The sequence below is a fragment of the Trypanosoma rangeli genome (assembly GCF_003719475.1).
Source record: "Trypanosoma rangeli strain AM80 chromosome Unknown Tra_15.4_contig_00032, whole genome shotgun sequence".
NCBI classification, from domain to species: Eukaryota; Euglenozoa; class Kinetoplastea; order Trypanosomatida; family Trypanosomatidae; genus Trypanosoma; species Trypanosoma rangeli.
Window position 1 is genome coordinate 64183 of NW_021705776.1, and position 21197 is coordinate 85379.

Consider the following 21197-nt stretch of genomic DNA (forward strand, 5'->3'; position numbering starts at 1 on the left):
TCTTTTCTTTTTCAATGTGTGCATGCGCACCTCGCCGTGCCTGTCTGGCTCGTTTTTGGGGTATACGGGCAGCGGCGCCAGTGAGAAATAGAGAGAGGGAGGGATACAGTGTGAACAGGAAAATAGAAGCAGAGCGAGAGAAGCATAAGAGAGAGAGAGAGAGAGAGATTTTTCTTCTGCTTCTTTTTAGTGACGATGCGTATCTACGTGCATGTGCGGGAGAAGGTCATTGCGCTGGAGTGCGGTGACGGCACGCAGGATGTAATTTGGCTCGGCAACGCAGCCATGGTTCACTACGACGCCTCCTTCGGGCGCAAGTACGGGTCGCCGAACTGCATCCAAAAAGAGGGCGGCATCACCTGCGACCCCGAGGCCCGCGTCCGTGATTTGCTCGACGACAACCAGCACGTGTTCGCCGTCCTTGACGGCGATGATGAGGACTGAGCGAACGCCCCTTCTGCTGCGGCTGCTGCGCGGCAGAAATGGAGGCAGAGGGTTAGGTGCCGCATGCCCAACGCGGCGCAAAATGGTGGTGAATCCCTTTTTATGCCTCTTTCTTTTTTGTCTGATTTTGTGCGGGTGGGGAGGTGCCATGCGCTCGCATGCCGCCCTTGTCATGTGTTCTCCCGCCACACACTCGTTCCTCCTCCCCCACCACCAACAACAACAACCCGTTCTCTCATGTAAACTGTGCCTATATGCTGAAAACACTAACGAAGACCAGGAAGAATGATAGGCGGGACTCAGGTCGTGCAGGTGGTGCGCGCTGTTGCCAACGGGGACGGTGACTGGGCTGATGTGCCGCGTTGTGTGCGGGAGGCGATTCTCTTGGCATTGACTGGGCCGCAGTCACAGACAGCACGAGGGATTGGCGCCGCTACCGAAGCGGCGGCGGCAGCAGCAGCAGCGGCCTCTGTGGATGGGGGAGCGGCGGAGCGGCGGCACCGCAACCTGTGGCCCGAGTCGCATGAAGGAACTCGTGTGGCGGCCGTATCGCTCACGGAGGAGGTAATTCAGCGCAGCGTGCGCACCTTCGAGGACGCGGCGTGGGTACGAGATCAGGCAGTGCGCAGCTTTGCGCAGTTTCACAACAACATTGAGGAGACCCGTGAGGCGATGAGGCACCACCTCCGCGCTTTATGGCGCACCGCGGCTCAGCTGGACCCCACGCTGCTCCGCAAGATTCGGCAGGAGTGCAACCTCCGTCCAGGCGACGACGTTCCGGATGGCGTCGTCATTCCCGCTGCTGCACTGCGGCGGCTGCAAGAGGTAGAGGCGATGGTGGATGAGGTTGCGGAAGGCGTCGAGGCGCTGCGGTGGGCATCCGTGCGGTTTGCGGCAAACGTCCTCTCGGATGAGGAGAAGCAAGCGATGGGGCTTGACCCAGCGGATCTGCGGCCGGAGGATGTGCTGCTGGGCCACACCCCACCGTGCGGAAGTGGTCGTATGTACACCGCTGCGCAAAACTCACCCAGCGGCGACGGGAACGTCCCGCACGCGCTGCTCGATCCGCCCCGGAAGAGCCATGAGCCGGTGGGGTCGCCGGAAAAGAGCAGCACGCCTTCAAGGCTTGGGGACGGGTTAACACTGAGTGAGAGGCGAGAGCGCTACATGAGCCGCATCGCGCTGCTTAACGAGGCCTCAATTCAGCAGAAGGCGGAGGAGGAGCTGTCTCGCCACCGCTCCTTGCACTCTACCAAAGGGAGCACATCACAGCACTGCATGGCGTCCGAGAGCCCTCTGAGCAGTCCGGGTTCACAGGTGTAGAGGGGGCAAAAGCCCTAACACGCAGACACAAACAAAAAAAAAAGAGTAGATCTCTGCTCAAGAGGAGGAAGGGATCTGCAAGGGAAGAAGCCAGTGAAGAATGAAGGAGAAAGAATGTGTTCCGCTCATATAATAACTGTGTGATTATGCGTGACCGTTTTTTTTTGTTGACGATGCTGTTGCTGTTGATGTTGTGCGTGTTTCTTTCTTTTTGTATCCCTTCTTGGGAATTCGTGGAGTGGATTTGCGTATTACATATAGATATATTTATATATATATATAAATATAAATATCTGCGACCTTGTGAGGTCTGTGGTGTACAGGCATGCCTGTGCTTATGTTGCCCAAGAAGGTTGCGGATGGGTGGGTTTGACTATCCCTGTCTTTTTTTTTTTTGTTTGTTGTCGTTGCCTCTCTGCTGCCCTTTATGCCTTGCGTACTTGTCCCGGCATGCACACATACACACACACACAGTAAGAGAGAGAGAGAATAGCAACGACGTGATGATTGAGGTCTTGAGGTCACCACCGGACCTGCGTGAGATTGAGCGAGGGCTGGGGGATTGGGGGCAGGTGCCGCGGTGTGTGCGGGACACGCTGGTAGCCATACTGGAGTCCCCGCGACGCGACGCACCACCTGCCGTGGTGGACGACGCCGAAAGGACACTGCTGCCGCTTCGGCGGCGGGGACCAAAGACGGACATAGCCTCCATGTTTGAGGCCGTGCTCGCAGCGCACCGCCCACGGGAAGTGTTTGTGCCAAATCTGCAGTGCGTTGTCACGGAGTCGGGAGAGAAACTCCCACAGCATTATCACACCGCTGCGGCTCCCACGCTTGCGCCTGCCGTGGAGGCAGTCGGTTCATCGCGAGAGTATACTGGCTGTATCCCATGCAACGACGCCGACAGTGACGAAGCGGAATACGAGGGAAAAGCGGAAGGAGTGGGGTTGCAGGATTGCCGGGTGCGGGAGCCGCAGCTTCTTCCCGACAGAAGGGTTTTCTACGGCAACGTGTTGGAGCCTCCAACGGAGTCGCCACGACGAGACCGCGCAACGTCGTCTCGAGGCAGCGTAGGCGCCCCGCACAAGAGGCGGCTGCGTGTGGTGCGCCCCATTGTCATGGACACACCCACCGTGAAAAAGGTTGAATGTGTTCGACACCGCCATGAAGTTAGAGATGTGCTTCTGCGTGTTCACTGTGAAATTGACCGCCTGCATGCGGAGGCTGATACATGGTTTGTGAAGTCTATCTATGATGCGATGCGGCTGGACCTGCGGCGTGCGAAGGACGTCTACGGTGAGGTGAAGCCGCTGCCACACCCCACAAAAGAACAGGAGCAGGCGCTTGCCGCATTTGCAGAGGGCCTGGCGGTGCTGCAGGAGGCAACAGTAGAGCTGGTATCGACGTTTCTGTCACAAGAAGAGAAGCGGTTTCTCGGTGTTGATACGCACAAGTATCAAACCCGGACGCAGCGCAGCAGCACCTATCAGTACGCCCCGGCAACTGGGGCGAAGCGAAAGGAGCAAGCGACAGGGACGTGGTCGCATGAGGGTGTCTCTTCAACGCTCAAAGGGGGGGATGTCGAGGACAGGCACCGGGCCCGAGACATCACCCGTCATGTCGCCTCCGCGCCGACCACGGCGAAGGCTGCCGCTCCGCACCCCACTGGTGCTGCGGCGGCCGCCGTTGTTCCTCCTCCTGCTGCTGCCAGCGGAAATAATTCTGTGAGGGAGAAGACTGGCGTCGCAGCTGCCAATCCCTCGCGCAGCACCCGCCTCAAGAGGAAGTCCCAACCAAAGCCCAGTCAGCAACCTCCCACTGACTTCCTGCCCCGTGCAGCTACCGCCTCTGCGCCCTCCGTGACGGAGAACGACGCAGCCCTTGGTAGCTTGCCGCAACTAGATCTGTTCGAATTCGGTCCAACCCCGGCAGCACCAGCACCAGCAACAGCGAAGGAGCAGGATCGAACGAGAAAGGGCGCTGCTGCATTGCCTCCACCGGCACCCTTGAAGAAGCATTTGTCATGCTCAACACTTTCGACAAAGTCGTCAAAGAGTGCGGGTAATCGCGTAGACGGGAAAAAGGAGGCGGTGGCACGAGAGGCGGCACCTGCACCTGTCGCACCTGCCAGGCCAAGCGTTGGACTTGGGAGAATTGACATAAAGCGCTTCCTGATAGACAGTGACAGTGACAGTGACAGTAAAGCCACTTAGACAAGAGAGAGAGAAGAAAAAAGATGCAAAGGCCTGTACGGGAAAATGAATTGCATCTCCACAATAGAGAAGTTATGACGTTGGTAATACAATGTAATCGTTTGCTCTCTTCTTCCATGGAGCAGTCATACACGTAATCTGCATGATGCAATTGTGCGTATGTTTCCTTGGGTTGGGGCAGAATCTATTTCCTATTTATCGCCGTGGTTTTTTGCGCACTTTAGGTTTTCCTTCCATTTGTTTTCTTATTACTATTGTTATTTTCTTTGCTTCTATTGCTCGTTATCGCTTGTTGTATGAACTGCCACAAGTTTGATGAAGCGGCTTTGTAATGCGTTTTGTGGTCGGCCCGTGTCCCTCGTTGCACGGCACCTCCCAGTGGCGGCAGCGCCTCTTCTGCAGCTGCGCCTTCTAACCACCACCACCACGGCTGATGAGGGAATTGTGGGCGGTGGCGACGTGCAGGATATGGAGGAGACGCACCCCGACTTTCAGCCCCGCTTGGTCAGCACCGAACTCGCAGAAGACGAGGTGGTGATGGTGAAAAAAGACATCGACGACACCATCCGGACGGAGGACGTGGTTGCTTTCATTAAGGGTGTACCAGAGGCACCCATGTGCGCCTTCTCAAAGCGCATGATTGACGTTGTGGAGGCGCTTGGGTTGGAGTACACGTCGTTTGACGTCTTGGCACACCCCGTTGTGCGGACGTACGTGAAGGAGGTGAGCGCGTGGCCGACGATACCGCAGTTATTTCTTAAGGGCGAGTTTGTAGGCGGGCTCGACGTTGTGCAGAAGATGGTGGAGGGAGGCGAGATGCAGAAGCTTCTGCAGCAGAAAGGAATCAGCTTCCGTAGACAGCCATGAAGGCGTTGAGAGCAAACAGAAGAAGAGGTGGGAGAGAAGAGGAAACGAAAAAAAAAAAAGAATCCTCCAAATCCGGCGGTTGAGGTGACACGTGTTGTTCATTTGTTTGCCCCTTTTGTTGTTGTTGTTGTTTTCTTTGCTTAGATGGACACCGCGTTTGTTTGTTTTTTTATTTGTTTCTGTGCGGTTCCTTCGCTGTCTGCGCCTCCCTTCCCATTGGTGCGTGTGGGTGTGTGGCTTCCTGTCGATTCCCCCAGGGCCGAAGGAACTAAACTCCCCTCTCTCACATACACGCACATCTAAGAAAACAGTTGCACCCATACTAATACACTTTGTTTATCTGTGTGTGTGTGTTTTCCTTTTCTGCCGTTTTTTTTTCCCCCCTCCGTTTGTTTGTTTGCTTTACATATCCGCACTGCACTTTCCTTTGGTGTGAGATGCACAGCAGGGCATGCCTCACTACCAACCTGGTGGGTGGGCTTGGGAACCAGCTGTTTCTCGTGGCGAACCTGTTGGCTACCTCGCGGCGTAATGGCGTGCCGGCGGTCCTGAAACAAATGCCGTGGAGCAGCAGCAATGAACAGCCACGGCCTGTGTACTGGCAGTCCATATTTGAGGATCTCAATGCCTACGGTGTCGGGGGCGACGTCCCTGCGGGCGTTCCCGAGGTCATTGTGCCCGAGCCGCGTCCGGTGATGCCGGTGAAGGTGGATGCCTCGGTGAACTGTGTGTATAACATGGTTGGCTTCTTCCAGTCAGAGGCGTTTTTCGCTGACTGCCCCGTGGTGAGGGACGCGCTTCCCTCTAGGTTGCGCAATGCGGCGGTGCAGCACCTGCGCGAGAACTACGGCGACCCCAGCACCGTGCAACGCGTTGGTCTTCACATTCGTCGCGGGGACTACCTGCGGATGCGTGACGTGTTTGAGATTTTGGAGGTTGATTACTACGACGCCGCGGTGCGACAGTTGCTGGGTCACAGCCTGCATCTACAGTCTATGGGGGGAGGTTGTGGAGTTCACCTTCTGGTGTTCTGCGAGGAGGAGCGGTACGGCTCCTCCGTCGTCGGCTACTTCCGCAGCAAGTACCCTGGCCTCGAGGCGTCGCTGGTGCATGCCGCCGCAGAGCGTGTGCCTTTCGAGTGTGGGAGTCATGCACCTCGAGAGGTGTTGGAGCTGTTGATGCTATCCGGCTGCGAGGACGTTGTCATGTCGAACTCGACGTGGTCGTGGTGGGCAGCGTATTTTAACGAGTGTCCCCTGCGCCGCGTCGTGTCACCCGCACGGTGGTTTGTGCAGCACCCCTACCCGCAGTCAAACCACCTCTACCGCAAAGACTGGATTCTGCTTTAGAAACAAAAAGAGCCACGCTTCCAGCGAAAATAACGGCGAGTTTGGAAGGCGGCGTGAGAAAATATATATATATTTCCTATCTCTCTTTCTTTCGTTCCCTTGGTATGTGCGTGGGTGGGTGGGTGCCAATTTTTTTTTTTATGTCCCTCTCTTTTTAGTTGGCCCATTGACAACGCTTGAGCAGCGATGAACTGTGTGTACCATAGCAAGGCAGCATGTGTGGAGTTCCTTCAGGCCGTTGAACGCCTGCGCCCGAGTTGGTGGACACCACCGTGTGCAGAGTTTTTGCGTCGCGTGGAGTGCACCCCAACCGTCTCTGTGCAACCAGGTGAAAAGATACTGGTTGTTTTGGAGGGCCTCGACGGCGTCGGAAAGTCCGTCGTGGCAAATTCGCTGCTTGAAAAGCTTGGCGGATCAGCAACACTGCTGCGCACGCCGGATCCTGGCCTCAGCGACATCCGCAAGCTCTTCCGCGAGCAGCAGGAGGAAACTGTGCGGGCCTTCTACAGCGCCGCGAATTATCTGGCAGCATGGGACGCGCTCAATGCCATCCAGGAGCGAAGGATTGTGCTGTTTGATCGCTGGTGGTGCTCCACGTGTGCCATGGCACTCGCAAACCGTTGCAAGCTGGCGACGCTTCCCGTGGCGAGCGACGCAGTGTACCGGTGGCCGCATGACCTTCCTCCGTTCCAGCTGGGAGTGCTACTGTACGTTGACGAACACATCCGTCAGGCACGAATACGTCAGCGTGCCCCGGAGGATGCAGAGGAGCGGCGACTCAGTGCGCAGCAGGAGATGCGTGCGGTTGCGATGGAGGCGTATCGTCGCTTTGGCTTGCTCACCGACGTCCAAGTTGCCACGTACGGTGTGGCGGTGAACCGTATTTTGGCCCTGATGACGGAGAAGGGTCTGCCGCACAGTGCGACACCCTTCACAGAGGAGGAGTTGGCGGAAATGAGCCCCTTCTAGACGGCCAGGGGGGCGACACGTATTCCCCCTCCCTGCTGTCGTTCTTTTTTTTTTTACTTCTTCCTCACAGGCGCCTCACTTGTTTCTCTCGCTCACTCACGCCTTCCCCATTCATTTACTCCACCTCAACTGTGAAAGAATGGGTGTGTGAGGTCACTTGCACCTTCGGCGTCGGTGCGCCACTTTTACGCTTCTGCATCGTCCTTCAACGTGCCCATTCTGCCACTTTTCCCTGTGGGGAGAAAGTGGGATTTGTCCCATTCAACCAAGACGAGGCCTGTAAGCTTCATCTGTTCCTCTTGATTTTATTTTGATGTGATTGTTTTTGTTTTGACTGGCCTATTTTTTCACATTCTCTGAAAAAAAGAGGAGGAGGAAGGGGGGGGGGCGTTGCCTGCGCGATACAGGCACCCCCACTCCGCTCTAGTCACTCGTCGTGATTTAACTTTGGTGGGGTGTTGCCCCTTGCGCCGCTCACATGCCTGACGGCATGCAAAGTGGGGGAGATGGGGGCGGAGGTAATCCGGTTCTTTTGTGCCTGCGCTTGTGTGTTTTGGTTCTTGTGTGTTGCGGCACCCTCCACCCGTTTTTTTTTTTGGTCGGTCACCTCGCGGTGGCGGCGCCTGTTGGTTGTGGAGGGCCACGTGAGGCAGCTGTGGCTACAAGGCGTACCGGACATGGGGGTAGGGAAGTGGTACCGCTTGAGTTCTTTGACTTTGGCCCTATAATATTTTCTTTTTAAAGTAGTCGTAGGACTTAGGAGCAAGGCAGCCGAGGGCTGCGTCTTCGTCGCTGCACATCTGTAGTGTACCAAAAGCTACACCCTTCAGACATGAGCATCCCACTACCGGCAGTTGCATCGTCTGTGAAGTCAAAGCTTCGCGCAGTGCTTCTGCCCCTTGCGGTGGCAGTCATCGGTGCAGGTTGCTTGAGACGGCTTTACTGCCGCTGCGTTATTCATGTGCGTCCGAACTGTGTCACAATTGTGTATGAGACGCGCCGGAAGACCATCTTGGCCACCTCCATGGACAAGGAGCGGGGCGTGAATGAGAGCTTGCTGCAGTACTACCACTTTCGTCCCCTCATGTGTGTTATTGGATACTTCCTGTACAGCAGCAAAAGCCTGGTGGTCGTCCCCCCCTCTACTTTTTTTGGCGCCTTTACGTTACCGCGTGCTGTCATTGAAGAGCACGGCGAAGGAAGGGCAGTGGAGTGCACCGTGGAAGCCATCCAGGTGACGGACGGGTATGTTCGCATGACACTTACAGTGTGGTACTGTATTCCCTTTGAGCAGCTAGAGCGGTACTTGGCGGCAGTGGGGCCAACGCCGCCAAACGAGCACATTGCCATAGTCACCGCTGCCGTCGTCAAGACTCGTGCCGCTGAGCTGTCGGTTGGTTTAATAATCAACAAGGCGATGCGAGACGATTCGTTCCTAATTCCATTCCGGGAACATCTTGCGTCTAAAGTGATGTCGAAAGCCTGTGTAAAGCTGATAGATGTTATCGTTGAGAGTTCCGAAATCTGCGAGCAGCCGGCAGGTGTTTAGTTGCAATAAATATATATATATATATATATGCATGTCTCTGAGAGAGCGTGTTAGAGTGGGAAAAGGAGAGGTGGAAAACAGAAAATATTTTAAGGAAACCAGAATACAAACACACAGCGAACGTTTGGCCGGGCATTGACTTCGCTCACTCACTCACCCACCTTGCCTTTTATTCACTTCCCCTTTGCTTGTGTTGGTACCGGATTGTTCGTGATGAACGTATTACCTCCCGCCGTTGAATAAAAGGTGACTCATTACCATAGCGGGCATCTTTCTCTTTTTATCTTCTTTTCTTATCTTTCTCATCACTGTTGTCTTGTTTTTTTTTTTGCTAGTTTGTTTACTTCTTGCTTGGTGTTAAACAAATTATTCTAATTTCGTGCCCTCGTGTGCGTGTGTACCCTCCGCTTGACTTCGACGCCATGACGTCCGTTGAGCTTGTGTCAAATCCCTCCAATGAGTTAAGTACGCATCGGTGGACCATCGGTGGCCTGCGGCACCTTAACCGCAAGAACAAGCTGAGCTCCCTGCCGTTCTGGACGCCAAACCACGTTACGAAGAAGCATCAGTTCCGTTGTGTGCTGATCAGAGGTATGGTGGCGAAGGATCAGGAAACCGACGACTACGTTGGGCTCATCCTCGAACTGATCCCTCCCCCTGAGGGGGACGACGTGGCATACCCGGGTGGCTGCTCCATCACGGCCCGGGTGGTGAACCGTGTGCATGATCAACGCACTCACGACATAGTGCAGACGCAGACGGTCGCTTTTGTGCCAGAGCAGCTGCAGATGTCCTTCCCCGAGCTCATCCCCCCAACGACTCTGGACAGCCCCGAGTTTGTGGAGGGGGAGGACATGGCACTTTTTCTGGAGGTGACCATAGAGACTGGCGTGAATGTGGCGGTGGAGTGGGCCAACAAGACGGTCTCTAAATTCTGGGGCACCGTATACGAGTCGGTGAACCAAATGGTGCGGAAGGTTTCAAAGGCGTACAGTGACACACGAGAGGAGTACGGCATGCAGAAAGAGGAGGAAGCACTGAGCGTGCCGTGGGATAATGTGCCTGAGAATTGGGTCGGTAGGGAGAAAGAATGGCGCCACCTCATATCGGAGCAAATTGTGGAAGATGAGGGGACCTTTCGCTACGGCCCCAACAGAGGCTTCTCAAAGGATGAGCAAGCCCTGCTGCTGCAGTGTGGACTAAACCAACGCCTCATTACCAACGCCCAAGCGCAGTTTGACTACGATCGCGATGTCCACGAAGGCCTCTTGGCCTTGCCTGGAATGCGGCAGCAGCGCTACCACCTTGTCCCTGGGAAGATAAAGGAAAAGGTATTTTGGGCCAACTATTTCTCGAAGGTGGTGGCGTTGGCTCAGTGCAAGAATGACGAGCAGGTACGCATGCTACTGACGGTGCTCAATGCGCCCCCAGCAGTGAAAGCGCGCGACATGTCCTCCTTTCGAGCCGTGGACGAGAGGACAGTACTTGAACACGTAAAAGCTGCCCAGGAGACGGCTGACATGCTGGTGGAGTACCTCACCGACGATGCGCCGTACGGCGAGATTTTGGTGGAGGCGGCGGCGACAGCATGTAAAGGGCAGGTGAAGCAGTTAGACGGTTACTTTAAACGTGTGGACTTGTCGGAGGAGACGCTGAGAATGACTGGTGCCGTCTTAAAGCGACTACGGGAGCGACTTAATGCATACGCGGAGTGGAAGGAACAGCACGCCGCCTCATTGAGTGTACTAAAGGAGACTGAAGACGATGCACATGCGAGCCAAGACGTCACAGCGGAGGAAACAGTAAATAACAGCGAAGCTTCCGTTTCAATCATGGGCGGGGCTAAAGGAGAATATGCCGCCGTGGACGCCGGGGAATCCCATGCGACCTCAACGAATCCCACAACGAAGGCTGGTGACTCGACATGGGGAAGTATGGACTTTCCATTGATGCCGTGGGAGGAGGAGGAGGTGGCCGAGGCGCACAAACGTGAGGAAGATGCGGGGGGGAAACACAAGAAAGAAATGTAAAAAGAAGTGGGAATTTTCGGGGCTGAAGGAAGTAAACGAGCGAATACGTTCGTACGTGCGGGGTCTGCGGAAAGTGGCGCGAAATACGCCACTTTGATATATTTATGTTCTGATTTTATTTTGCTTGCACTACTTTTTTTTTTTTCTCTTGGGAGGGAGGGGGGAGTATTGGCATCGCTTCCGCTTTCATTTCTCCCCCTCCCACACGCCTCTATTTTGCCTCCTGCATCCCTTTGCTTCGTTGCTGTGCTTTCGTTTTGCAGTTTGGCCGGTTGTGCTCTGCCCGTTCCCTGTGCACCTGTCTATCGCCTGCTTCCGCTGTGTCTGCGCTCTGTGGGGCGTCGCTTTCTGTGTCGTCACGTGAAACTAAGCAGAAGAGAAAGAAGGAGGGGGGAGCGCGTACATACGTGCGTTTTACGCTTTTGTCCAGGCAACTATGATGCGTAGGATCACATTGTTGCGCCTGCAACCACAGTGCGCCGTGTGCGTGCGCGGCATCGTGACGGGCGGACGGGTCACAAACGAGGATCGCCGCTGGTGGTTGATCCACCTAGAGTGTGCGCCAGATGTCACCCCTGGCACCTTTGTTGCGTGGCTTGATTGCTGCGGTACGCACACCACCAAGAAGTTGATTGAGCGCAACATCTGGACAATTGAGCAGGTGGCGCAGCTTGACTCCGACCAAGTGGATGAGTTGAAGTACAAGGAGGGGTGTTTGAAGATGGACGTCGTCTGGGAGCATGCCCGCACCATCCTCACCCCACTGCAGCAGCGGGAAGCGACGGGTGGCGTGGAGTCGGAGCTGCAGAGTCGCATCTTAGAACTTCGCAAGAAGCGCGAGCTTGAACGCAAGCGTGAGGAGCTGTTGAAGGAGCGGGCAAACATCAACGAACAGCGAGAAGCAACGCTGCGGAAGCTGCGCGAAGCAATCGCGGCAAAGAAGGCGGCCCTCCTCCAAAAGAAGCAGGAACTGGCGGGAGCCGACGCCAGCGACGGTCACAATAGCAGCAGTGAGGGCGGTAAGAGCAGCAGCGCGTCATGACCCTGAAGTGGAAGTGTGCTGGCGTGCCTTTTTTACTCCTCGACGAGTGCGCCTACGGTGGTGCTGGTCTGCGGAAGAGTAACTGGTGGAGTGGTGGTTGCAGGGTGGCGTGCGTTGCCTCCCGCTCGGGGGAGAGCAGCAGTACTCTCAGGCGGAAAGGTAACGCGGGGGTGGAGGTGGAGGCGGAACACCTTGCTGCTCCTGCTGCGATTGCTGTCTCCTTCTCTTACCATCACGGTTGATGCGACACGGAGGACTGCGGCGGCATGGGGGAGGGAGGCCAAGAGAGTGAGTAATGGTCTCTGCGGTGCGCCGAGAGCATCGGGTATGCCTCCAGAGATTTTGTTTTGTTTTGTTTCTTACTTTGTGGGATGGAAGGGAACACAAAGCTGTTCGTCTTGTTGTGTGTATGTGTTGCTTCCCTTCTTTATTTGTGGGTGTCGCTGCACCACCCCATCTCGCCTATTATTGTGTCCCTCCCTCGTGCGCACTGCCCCCGTCTCTTCTTACCTTCTCTGCTTCATGTGTGTTGCCGTGGCACGCAGATGTCTTCATGGGAGCTGCAGCTACTGGAGGTGCTTGAGCACCACTCACTCGGCCACCTGCTCGGGAGGTTCATGGACGCCGGCATGACGTGTGAGGGATTCCTGACGCTGCAGATTGACCAGTACCGCAACTACGGTGTCACCGACGACGAGGAGAAGATAAACCTGTACCAGGCGGTCCAGCACTTTCGTCGGGAGACGCACGGTGGGGTCAAACCGTGCGCCTCTGCGGACTCCCCGCGGATGATGCCCACGGCGTCGACTGGGCCGCCGACGATAGCGGACATAGATGAGCTCTTGGACGAAAAGGATGGCCGAGAACGGCTGTACACGGCCCGGGGCACGACTGTGTTGACAACCTCTGCCGATAGCCGCGAGATCAAGCGGCGCAAAAGCCGCATTGTTGTTGCGGTGCGAAAGCGTCCGCTGAACCTTGTGGAGGGGCAACGGGGCTACTCTGACGTGATCTCAACAAATAGCTTTGACGAACTCGTGCTTGCGGAGCCGCGGCAGAAGGTGGACCTCACGAAGTACACCCACATACACCGGTTTTTCTTTGACGAGGTATTTGGAGAGACGTCTACGAACGTTGACGTCTACCGTCGCACGGCCGCCGCGTTGATTGATACCGTCTTTGAGGGTGGCTGCGCCACGTGCTTTGCGTACGGGCAAACCGGCAGCGGGAAAACCCACACAATGCTGGGGAATGGAACGGAGCCTGGCATTTATGCCCTCGCCGCGGAGGAAATGTTTGCTCGCATTGATAGGGTCAAAGACATTTACGTGTCCTTCTACGAGATCTACAGTGGCCGGTTGTACGACCTGTTGAACGGGCGTCAGTCGTTGCGCTGCCTGGAGGACGGCAAGCAGAATGTAAACATCTGCGGGCTGACGGAGCACCTTCAGGCGGACGTGCGTAGCATCATGCGGCTCATTGAGGAGGGAAACAGCGTTCGCAGCAGCGGCACGACAGGCGCCAACGACACAAGTTCCCGCTCCCACGCCATTCTTGAGATCAAAGTCCGCGGACGCGAGGACAAGAAGCTGTTTGGCAAGTTTACTTTCATTGACCTCGCTGGGAGTGAGCGGGGCGCGGATACGCTTGACTGCGACCGCCAGACCCGCATTGAGGGGGCGCAAATCAACAAGAGCCTGCTGGCGCTGAAGGAGTGCATCCGTTCCCTTGACCTCAACCGCCGGCACGTCCCTTTCCGTGGCTCAAAGCTGACGGAAGTGCTTCGTGACTCGTTTGTAGGCAATTGTCGCACCGTCATGATCGGCACAGTGTCGCCGTCAAGCAACAGCTGCGAGCACACACTCAATACGTTGCGCTACGCGGACCGCGTCAAGGAGCTGAAGAAGAGCGTCGGGGAGCGGCGACCGCTCGGGGAGAATGAGCAGTGTGAGCTTCTCTTTGAACGGAAGCCGTCGACGTCTGCCACACGTGCATCTATCTTTGGTCGCCTCTCCGCACCACCGTTAGGTCTGTTGAACCTCCCCAACGCAACGCACGACAGCAACGGCGGCAAGAGCGGCGGCCACGGCTGTGCCAGGTCAACGGCAAAAAAAAGTGCGGGGGGTCGGCGCTCTGTAATGATGCGTCCGAGTGGTGTTTTGGCTGCCAAGACGGCAGAAGACACCCATGGCGAGATTGGCCACAAGCGCGGTCGCGAGGCTGAGGAACAGCAGAAGCAACAACAACTTCAGCAGCGGGCTGAGGAAGATGAGGAGGAAGCGGCGGCAGCAGCAGCAGCAGCAGCAGCAGAGGCACTGCCGGCGCGGAAGAGCGTTGACTTGGACCTTGGGGTCCGCTACGACAAGGTCGTGGACGAAATCGCCAGGCAGGAGCAGGTGTGTGTGCAGGCCCACCGCCGCTACCTCGATGAGGACATGCGAATCATTAAGGAGGAGTTCGCGCAGATCATGTCGGTAGAGACGCCAAACTCGAACATTGAGGCGTACGTCACGAAGGTGCTTGGCCTCCTCGGTGGCAAACTGCAGGCCATCCACCACTTTCAGGGGGAGATGCTGCGGCTGCGGGGCATGCTCGACGAGGAGGAGGCGCTCTCCCGCCACCTCGAGCAGAGCGGGCAGTAGAAGTGGAGAACAGACGAGACAGAAAGACAAGTATCAAATTTAATGAAAACAAAAAAGAGGAGGAGGTTGGGGGGCGACGAATATATATATATATATATTCTATATAAAGGAAGAAATAGAAGAGGAGAAAAAGGACTGAGCGGCCCGATTAGAAATGCGCCCACAGCAGACGCACCAATAGCCTACAAAGTCAGTCAATAAATTAGATGCTCTTTTTGTTGTTTAATTTTTTTTTTTTTACTAGATGTACCTGTGTCTCCTATTTGCCACGATTCTTGCCTTCATGTATTTTATTTCCCACTACGCCGGCCTTGGCAATTGAAAGAAGGGAAAAGCGGTGGGAAATATGGTTTTCGCATTATGCACGCAACTCAACCGCCCTTCCTATGGAGTTTATATATATATATATATATGCACTGCGAGCATTTTCTTTCCATTTTAGTGCTGCATTGCTTCTGGTGGATCTTCTCTTTTTATTTTCCGCTTTGTTGTTGTTGTGTTATTTCTTTGATTTCCACCTTGCACCGTAAATACGTATTCGTGTGTGCTGTTAGGATGCGGGGTGCCGTTCGCAGGAGGGCAAGAGAGAGAGAGAGATGTTTCGGCGCAATGCCTTCCGCCTGGATACCGGGCCCGCGATTACTGGTGGCCCCGTACATGCCTTACGCGGTGGCGTACGCAGCGCGATTCGGCCCTGCTTAGCGGAGAATGTGCTGAGCGAGACAGCGGAGGATAGCCGCCCTGGTAGGCATGGACCCTGGCAAGGGAAAGACTGCCTACAACCCCCCTTCCGCGTAACTGGGTTAAGGCGCCGCTTTAACGTCTCTCAACGACTGTGTCCCGCCGAGACTGGTTTCGGCTCATGCAGTTTAACATGATGACGGGTGCGTGGAGCCTGGGAGCAAAGGCGGAGGAGGTAGCCACGACACCCGCGCATGGTGTGCAGCCACGTGTGCCGGGCTTCACGAGAGCTGGGGCAGATCCGGATGGGTATTACCCGTATGACCCTTCTCTCGACACGGAGCTGCCGCCCTTTCTGCAACCAGACTTTCGAGGAGCCTACTTGGTAAACGAGATACGGTACTATAATCCAGACATTGTGTGTCTGCAGGAGGTGAACCGGGTGTTTTTTAATGACGCCCTCTGGAAGTATATCCGCCACTGCGGTTATGGCACACTGTACCAGTCGAGCCGGGGCTACAAGGTGGGAGCCCTGCGCCAAGGCGACGACCCACTGCTGCCGCGACGGAAGATATTGGAAACGTGGTGTTATTTCACAAGGGATGTTTTGTCCCTATTCTCATGCCTGGGAAGGATTTGGTGCAGCACCTGCAATTTGTTGCGATGCGGGACAAGATCACCAATATGACACTGAACGTCGCCTGTGTCCAGTACACCGCTGGGGAGTCGGAGGAGGCGGCTCAATCTTGCTTGCATGAGTCACACCAAACACTGCAAGTGCTTGATGCCCTGAACTGTAACGACGTTGACCGTGTGCACATGACGAACGTGATTTGTGGCGACTTCAATAACGTTCACGACGAGGATGCCTGCGTGCAGTTGATGCGGGAGCTTTTCTTCTTCACCCATAACATTGTGGGGGGCCCTCGCTGGGCGACGTGGTTAAATAAAGACACGCAGGCCTCCGCGAGGTACCAGAAGTACTACGCCTGCAACTGTGAGTGCTTCGAGAGCACCAACGCCGCAAGGCGGGCGCAGCGCGAGGTGGCCAAGTACGCGAGGAAGCCTAGTGACGGTAGAAGGACGGCGACGTCAGCCGACCACGCGGAAGTGGAGGAGGTGATGGAGAATACTATGGAGCATGCCGGAGCTCAGGCGGAGGAACGTGAGCTGAAGCCAGCGACAGAGAAAGAGAGGAAGAGGGAGAAGAGACGGGGGCGAGGCAGGAGCAGCGGCAGGACGCACTGGAAGTACGGAAACGAACCCTGAAGTTGCGGGGCGTCATTTATAGCACGCAGGACTTCGTCTTCTACGAGCCCCAGCCACTGGCACTCCATCGGGTGTTGGATGTCCCAGAGGACACACATATCAACGAGCAGCAGCTGCTGCCGTGCAGCAACCATCCCTCGCACCACATCCACCTCGCGGTGGATGTCTCTTTCACCGATGTGTATCCTGACGTTGCCATGAAATCTCTAAAGGACTAGTTGTCGCGAGAGGCAGTGCAAGTCAAGTACCACCACAAACCCGCACCTCACTGTATTACATTTCCTCTCCGTCTCCCTTTCTCTCTCTCTATCTCCATCTCTCGATGTGGACTATGTGTTTTATTGCCCTTGCTTCGTGTCACTCACTGCGATTTGCTTGCTTTCTTGTCTCTTGCCGCTGCGACCGGACAGAGGTAGCAAGGAATAGCAACAGCGGCTGGGGAGAGGCGGCAGTCAAGATTTGGTCTTTGGCAACAGGCAAGATGGAGATCCGCTGCCTACCCTCCGAGGAGCTGCGGTGGAACTTTCTGGAGGAAATCTACGCCAACTACGAGGAGGTAAACGCCCAACAGAAGGAAATAGCCAGGCGGAAGCGTGAGATGGGCTCGGAGATGCCGGATAGCAACCGGAAGAAAATTTATCGGGTGCTTTTTAGTGAAAACCCCTCCGACATCGCGCGTTTTGGTGACTGGGACACGTACGAGAAAATCCAACTGATGCTGAACAAGTTTGTGTACAGTCGCAACCACAACACGTCCAATGGTGACACGAAGGAGGCAGCCCTCAACGAGCGCATTGATATTCTGAGCGGCATACGTGCACAACAGGCGGAGCGCATTGCGTCGCTGGAGACAACCCTGGCATCCACACAGGAGGAATTGGCAGGGCTCATGGATATGCTTCGGATGAGGGATGGGGAGATCAGGAAAGTGAAGCGGATGTTTCTTATGAAGCAGCTGGAGCATTCCCAGCAGCAGCGGAATGGTGAGGCTGCGGATGGCGCCGCCATGGAGCAACGCAAGAGCGTCTATAACGACATGAACGCACTTATTGAGGTTAATAAGGTCATCGAGCGGGAGAACGCGCGACTACGCGCTGCGTTGGAGGCAAAGGAATTTTTGGGTTGTGCCACCTCCAGGACCTTCACGGCAGCAAGCGGGCAACAGCCAGAGCGAGTGGATGGCAGGCGGCGGAGTGAGAACACGGCCAGCTCCTCTGCCAATGTTCACTGGCGAAAGGCCCCTCATGCTGGAGGTGAAGCCGATTCACCGGCCCAAGTCAATCCGCAAAATCCGGAGACAGAGGTGGTCGCCCCTACGGCCCCGCCGCCCTCTACGGGAGGTGGCCCTTGCGTCGGCGGTGGGGTGGGGACATGCGTCTTGAGTACCTCCCAAAGGGGCGGCACCCAAAAGGTGGGCGGTGTGGTAACGACGGGGCCTGAGTCGTCGTGTACGAAGAAGAGAAAAGCAACTGAGGTGATGGACGCGGATGATTTTGAGGGACACGATTTTATGAAGGTAACTGCTGGCGCCCAGCGCCGCCATGAAACATCACCCCTCTCTGCGAGCAGCACCATAAACTTTGGCAAGAGTACCACAAACATGGAACAGCTTAGCGAAGTTGAGGCGAGAAGAAGATACATTCAGCGGCAGGCGCCGATGACTAGCGTGCTTATGCGGCTTCACAAGGAGCGGATGATGTGGCAGCGCCTGCTGGAAGCCGAAGCGGCCAACACCATGGCATTTCTTGACCACGATGCTTACTTGCCGTGCGCTGCCCATTTCGATCCAAGGAAAGACCCTGCTGGTTTAAGCGCGGCAAGTTTGACGGGACTTCGGAGCCAGGCTTCGAGACCGTTTGGGAGCACCATTCATCTTCGCCTCTCTGACGAAAGCATTAAAAGCTACAGACGAGGGCCGGCGCAGAGTTTGAGCCAAAAGTACACGGCCGTCGCGGAGGCCAGATCACCCCCGCAGAGCCCAGGCAACGTGAGCACAGCGAGTTCGGGATATCGCACCTCGCAGAAGAGTGCAGGCGGTGAGGGCATGATGAGCTCAGGAGAAAGCTGCTCTTCCCTGCCAACCGCGAGGGGGCAGAAGAAGGCGAGGATAACAAGATGCCTCGCGCGGCGCGAGCCTGAGGAGCGGGAAGCGCAACAGGAGCAAAGGGAGTTGCGCAATGCAGTTGCGCGCCCCTCGCGACCATACGCTCAGGCATCTGTAAGCAGTCGGCCACAGTCCTGCGGAGGCGGTGCGGGACGACGCCGCTCAACGGTGGGGCGCGGGTCGCTGAGGCAAGAACCAAAAACGGAGGACGCGACCGCCACCCCTTGGCGAGCTTCTTCTGGCGACGCCGAGGCGAAGGCTGTGGAGGAGCCCCGCAGAGGTTCGACTTTTGGAGCGGCTTCAACCACGACAGTCGGCCGCCACGAGGGCCAAGAGCAGCACGATGTACCAAAGGAGGAAGGGCCTTTGGGTTGCGAAGGGGCGGCGGGGCACCACAAGGCCCTGCACACGCTAAAGCTTGAGATGGGGGCAGTGCGGGATAAACATCAACGCCTGCGTGTGGAAATGGATGAATTTTTTCTCGCGTTCAACCAATATCTTCAGATGTTACGAGATCGTAGCGAACAGCTGGAGCACGGCGTCGAGGCCGAACGCGCAGCCGTCGTGTCTGGGATGGCGGAAGAAGTCGTAGGGGACATGGTGGAGCAGAGGGTTTTTGAGCGACTCGAACAGCACGGCATCGTCCTCCAGCGGCATCCGGGACCCGCGTCTGCTTTGACGGACGAGGAATGGGCGCACAATCAGTTCTACGATGCCATCTGCAATGCGGCAAGGGGGCGTGTCGCTGGGGAGTTGGTAAAGGCAAAGGGCGGGCGCAAGAAGAAGCGGGAGGACCAACAAGGGACACGACACCCATGGCCACCAAGTCACCCGCCGCTTTCGGGCCCCATCCCGCCGTGCAAAGTTACAACGCCAGCCAAGGACGCCAGCCCCTCCGCAGGGAAGACGGCAAGCGGTTGGTTGCCAAGACCGCACTCCGGGAACGACCTCGCGCCTGGAGAACCCAATGGCGAAGCTTGGCCCTCGGTGGCGCCGCAGCGCCCTCCAGGCGCAGGCCCAGAGGAGGAGGGTGAAACGGCGACGGCGGGGGGGCCAACGAGCGGCGGCCACAAGCATCCTGCGGTTCAGCTCGGGGAATGCTTGAATCGCTTGGCGGCGCCAAGTGGAAGCACCCGGGGCGAATACGAAAGAGCTCCGGGGGCCGGTCCCGTGTTGCCGCTTTCCGCGGCATTCCCGCACAGGAAAGAAGAGCAGGCGCAAATCACACCGCGACACGCTTTCCCATTGCCGCCCAATGTTGGCTTTTTTTCAAGCCCCCTTGGCCAAGCCGGCCTGATCGGGCACGCCGATTGGGGCCACAACGCCGCCCCGCCACCGAAGCGGTTTGAAGGAAATGTTTTGGCGTACCTGCGGAGCCTCCAACCACGCAGGCCCGCAGGAGACGTTGAGGACATGGCGCCCGCGGTGCGCCGGTATGACTTTCAAGCCGCTCTCGCGGAGATGAGGGCGGAGTTTCGAGGCACCGTCCGCGCCGCGGCCGCTCAGCTCCGAAAACCATTCTTTGAAAACGCCTTCAAGAACCAGATATTGCCTTACGCAGCGGCCGCTAAATCTCTGCAAAATGGCCAACGGATGCCGCCCTGGATGTTGGCGGCGGTTCGGCAGCTGAGAGTGGAAGAGGAACGGAGAAATCGAGAAATGAGACGGCACCTCTTTGCGCGGGTTGCGACAAATTTGCGTGCGAGACGACTACTGAATAGCAATGTTTGTAGAGGATTGGCGATGGCCGCCTACGTGGTTGTGCTTTGGGAAAAGTGGCTGGAACGCTGGCGAATGAAAAGCGCGGTTCAGCGGATAGAAAAGGCGGCTGATATAAACCGCATGTTGGATCTGCTCGCCGCCAACCTGCGAGGCCGACCCCGGCAACGACCAGAAGGGGTAGGGAATCTGCCGGATGCGAAAACGGCGCTCCTTGACCCAAGCAGCTCGCACTTTAGTGAGGTTCGGTTTCCCCCCAGGTCGGCATGAACCAAAACATAAACAGAACGTGCGCCTCTATACCTCCACGCCCGCGGGCGGATTCGCCGCCACCGCACGCTCTTCGCCGGCGGTGGGCCCAACAATTCCAACAAAAACCGAACAAACTATGTAAAAGACTTCTTTTAATGATCATTTGTATGATTCTACTATGCCGTGGGCATTACTATTGTTTTCTTGTTTCTGGTGTTTTGGCGTTTTTGGGAGGGGATAAATTTGGCTGCAAAAAATTACGTGTGCGTGCGCACTCTTCTGTTGTTGTTTTGTGTTTGATTTCCCCCCCGCGCCCGGCATCATCTGAACAAAGTTTCACCCCCCAAACCCGCAAACTATGAGGCGACCCAGGCGCTATGGCGACCGTTCGCGCCAACGACCGCGACCGCCGGCGCATTGTCACTAAGGTCCTGTCTCGGCAGGGCGAGGTTCGTCGAAAAGACCCTCCTGCCGAGCAGAAAGTGCTCCGCCGCAACGCGCAACCAGGCTGGCGCGGGAAACAAAGAGGGGTTGCGGCCGCCCCGCGTCCATTTTGTGCCTGCCCGGGTCCGGCAACAACGCCGACCGCCTCCCGAACGAGCACGGAGACGGCAAAGACGCCCCAAACGTTCGCGCCAAACCGAAGCGCCGCAAAGAAATTGAGATACAACAAAAGCCCTTGCTTACGGCAAATTGGGTCACAAAAAGCACACAAACCCCGATTACCCCCGCACACCCCCCCCC

The 21197-nt window shown here is 56.4% G+C and overlaps 13 protein-coding genes across 13 annotated transcripts, besides 12 other annotated features; 12 read left to right on the forward strand and 1 right to left on the reverse strand.

Annotated features, from left to right (window-relative positions):
• Nucleotides 1-12: a microsatellite.
• Nucleotides 13-79: 67 nt separating this feature from the next.
• Nucleotides 80-168: a sequence feature (GA-rich).
• Nucleotides 169-186: 18 nt separating this feature from the next.
• Nucleotides 187-618, reverse strand: TraAM80_01596 (uncharacterized protein; the record flags this gene model as incomplete). Its single annotated transcript, XM_029378630.1, has 1 exon — nucleotides 187-618. One exon carries the CDS (start codon nucleotides 616-618, stop codon nucleotides 187-189), a length of 432 nt encoding a protein of 143 aa, XP_029241553.1.
• A 111-nt stretch (nucleotides 619-729) lies between these two features.
• Nucleotides 730-1767, forward strand: TraAM80_01597 (uncharacterized protein; the record flags this gene model as incomplete). Its single annotated transcript, XM_029378631.1, has 1 exon — nucleotides 730-1767. One exon carries the CDS (start codon nucleotides 730-732, stop codon nucleotides 1765-1767), a length of 1038 nt encoding a protein of 345 aa, XP_029241554.1.
• Nucleotides 1768-1925: 158 nt separating this feature from the next.
• Nucleotides 1926-1962: a microsatellite.
• Nucleotides 1963-2016: 54 nt separating this feature from the next.
• Nucleotides 2017-2060: a microsatellite.
• A 160-nt stretch (nucleotides 2061-2220) lies between these two features.
• Nucleotides 2221-2240: a microsatellite.
• Nucleotides 2241-2270: 30 nt separating this feature from the next.
• Nucleotides 2271-3980, forward strand: TraAM80_01598 (uncharacterized protein; the record flags this gene model as incomplete). The annotated part of the gene is made up of 1 exon (XM_029378632.1): nucleotides 2271-3980. One exon carries the CDS (start codon nucleotides 2271-2273, stop codon nucleotides 3978-3980), a length of 1710 nt encoding a protein of 569 aa, XP_029241555.1.
• Nucleotides 3981-4295: 315 nt separating this feature from the next.
• TraAM80_01599 (glutaredoxin-like protein) lies at nucleotides 4296-4847 on the forward strand (the record flags this gene model as incomplete). Its single annotated transcript, XM_029378633.1, has 1 exon — nucleotides 4296-4847. The coding sequence occupies one exon, from the start codon at nucleotides 4296-4298 to the stop codon at nucleotides 4845-4847; it is 552 nt and encodes a 183-aa protein (XP_029241556.1).
• Nucleotides 4848-4962: 115 nt separating this feature from the next.
• Nucleotides 4963-4979: a microsatellite.
• A 23-nt stretch (nucleotides 4980-5002) lies between these two features.
• Nucleotides 5003-5026: a microsatellite.
• A 258-nt stretch (nucleotides 5027-5284) lies between these two features.
• On the forward strand, nucleotides 5285-6196 carry TraAM80_01600 (glycoside hydrolase family protein; the record flags this gene model as incomplete). Its single annotated transcript, XM_029378634.1, has 1 exon — nucleotides 5285-6196. The coding sequence occupies one exon, from the start codon at nucleotides 5285-5287 to the stop codon at nucleotides 6194-6196; it is 912 nt and encodes a 303-aa protein (XP_029241557.1).
• Nucleotides 6197-6382: 186 nt separating this feature from the next.
• Nucleotides 6383-7165, forward strand: TraAM80_01601 (UMP-CMP kinase 2, mitochondrial; the record flags this gene model as incomplete). The annotated part of the gene is made up of 1 exon (XM_029378635.1): nucleotides 6383-7165. The coding sequence occupies one exon, from the start codon at nucleotides 6383-6385 to the stop codon at nucleotides 7163-7165; it is 783 nt and encodes a 260-aa protein (XP_029241558.1).
• An 832-nt stretch (nucleotides 7166-7997) lies between these two features.
• Nucleotides 7998-8714, forward strand: TraAM80_01602 (uncharacterized protein; the record flags this gene model as incomplete). The annotated part of the gene is made up of 1 exon (XM_029378636.1): nucleotides 7998-8714. The coding sequence occupies one exon, from the start codon at nucleotides 7998-8000 to the stop codon at nucleotides 8712-8714; it is 717 nt and encodes a 238-aa protein (XP_029241559.1).
• A 5-nt stretch (nucleotides 8715-8719) lies between these two features.
• Nucleotides 8720-8743: a microsatellite.
• Nucleotides 8744-9136: 393 nt separating this feature from the next.
• On the forward strand, nucleotides 9137-10744 carry TraAM80_01603 (uncharacterized protein; the record flags this gene model as incomplete). Its single annotated transcript, XM_029378637.1, has 1 exon — nucleotides 9137-10744. One exon carries the CDS (start codon nucleotides 9137-9139, stop codon nucleotides 10742-10744), a length of 1608 nt encoding a protein of 535 aa, XP_029241560.1.
• A 436-nt stretch (nucleotides 10745-11180) lies between these two features.
• Nucleotides 11181-11786, forward strand: TraAM80_01604 (uncharacterized protein; the record flags this gene model as incomplete). The annotated part of the gene is made up of 1 exon (XM_029378638.1): nucleotides 11181-11786. One exon carries the CDS (start codon nucleotides 11181-11183, stop codon nucleotides 11784-11786), a length of 606 nt encoding a protein of 201 aa, XP_029241561.1.
• Nucleotides 11787-12331: 545 nt separating this feature from the next.
• On the forward strand, nucleotides 12332-14428 carry TraAM80_01605 (putative MCAK-like kinesin; the record flags this gene model as incomplete). Its single annotated transcript, XM_029378639.1, has 1 exon — nucleotides 12332-14428. The coding sequence occupies one exon, from the start codon at nucleotides 12332-12334 to the stop codon at nucleotides 14426-14428; it is 2097 nt and encodes a 698-aa protein (XP_029241562.1).
• Nucleotides 14429-14508: 80 nt separating this feature from the next.
• Nucleotides 14509-14534: a microsatellite.
• A 106-nt stretch (nucleotides 14535-14640) lies between these two features.
• Nucleotides 14641-14667: a microsatellite.
• A 155-nt stretch (nucleotides 14668-14822) lies between these two features.
• Nucleotides 14823-14841: a microsatellite.
• A 449-nt stretch (nucleotides 14842-15290) lies between these two features.
• TraAM80_01606 (uncharacterized protein) lies at nucleotides 15291-15797 on the forward strand (the record flags this gene model as incomplete). The annotated part of the gene is made up of 1 exon (XM_029378640.1): nucleotides 15291-15797. The coding sequence occupies one exon, from the start codon at nucleotides 15291-15293 to the stop codon at nucleotides 15795-15797; it is 507 nt and encodes a 168-aa protein (XP_029241563.1).
• On the forward strand, nucleotides 15794-16378 carry TraAM80_01607 (uncharacterized protein; the record flags this gene model as incomplete). The annotated part of the gene is made up of 1 exon (XM_029378641.1): nucleotides 15794-16378. The coding sequence occupies one exon, from the start codon at nucleotides 15794-15796 to the stop codon at nucleotides 16376-16378; it is 585 nt and encodes a 194-aa protein (XP_029241564.1).
• A 282-nt stretch (nucleotides 16379-16660) lies between these two features.
• Nucleotides 16661-16699: a microsatellite.
• Nucleotides 16700-16709: 10 nt separating this feature from the next.
• Nucleotides 16710-20471, forward strand: TraAM80_01608 (uncharacterized protein; the record flags this gene model as incomplete). The annotated part of the gene is made up of 1 exon (XM_029378642.1): nucleotides 16710-20471. The coding sequence occupies one exon, from the start codon at nucleotides 16710-16712 to the stop codon at nucleotides 20469-20471; it is 3762 nt and encodes a 1253-aa protein (XP_029241565.1).
• Between the last annotated feature and the right edge of the window lie 726 nt (nucleotides 20472-21197).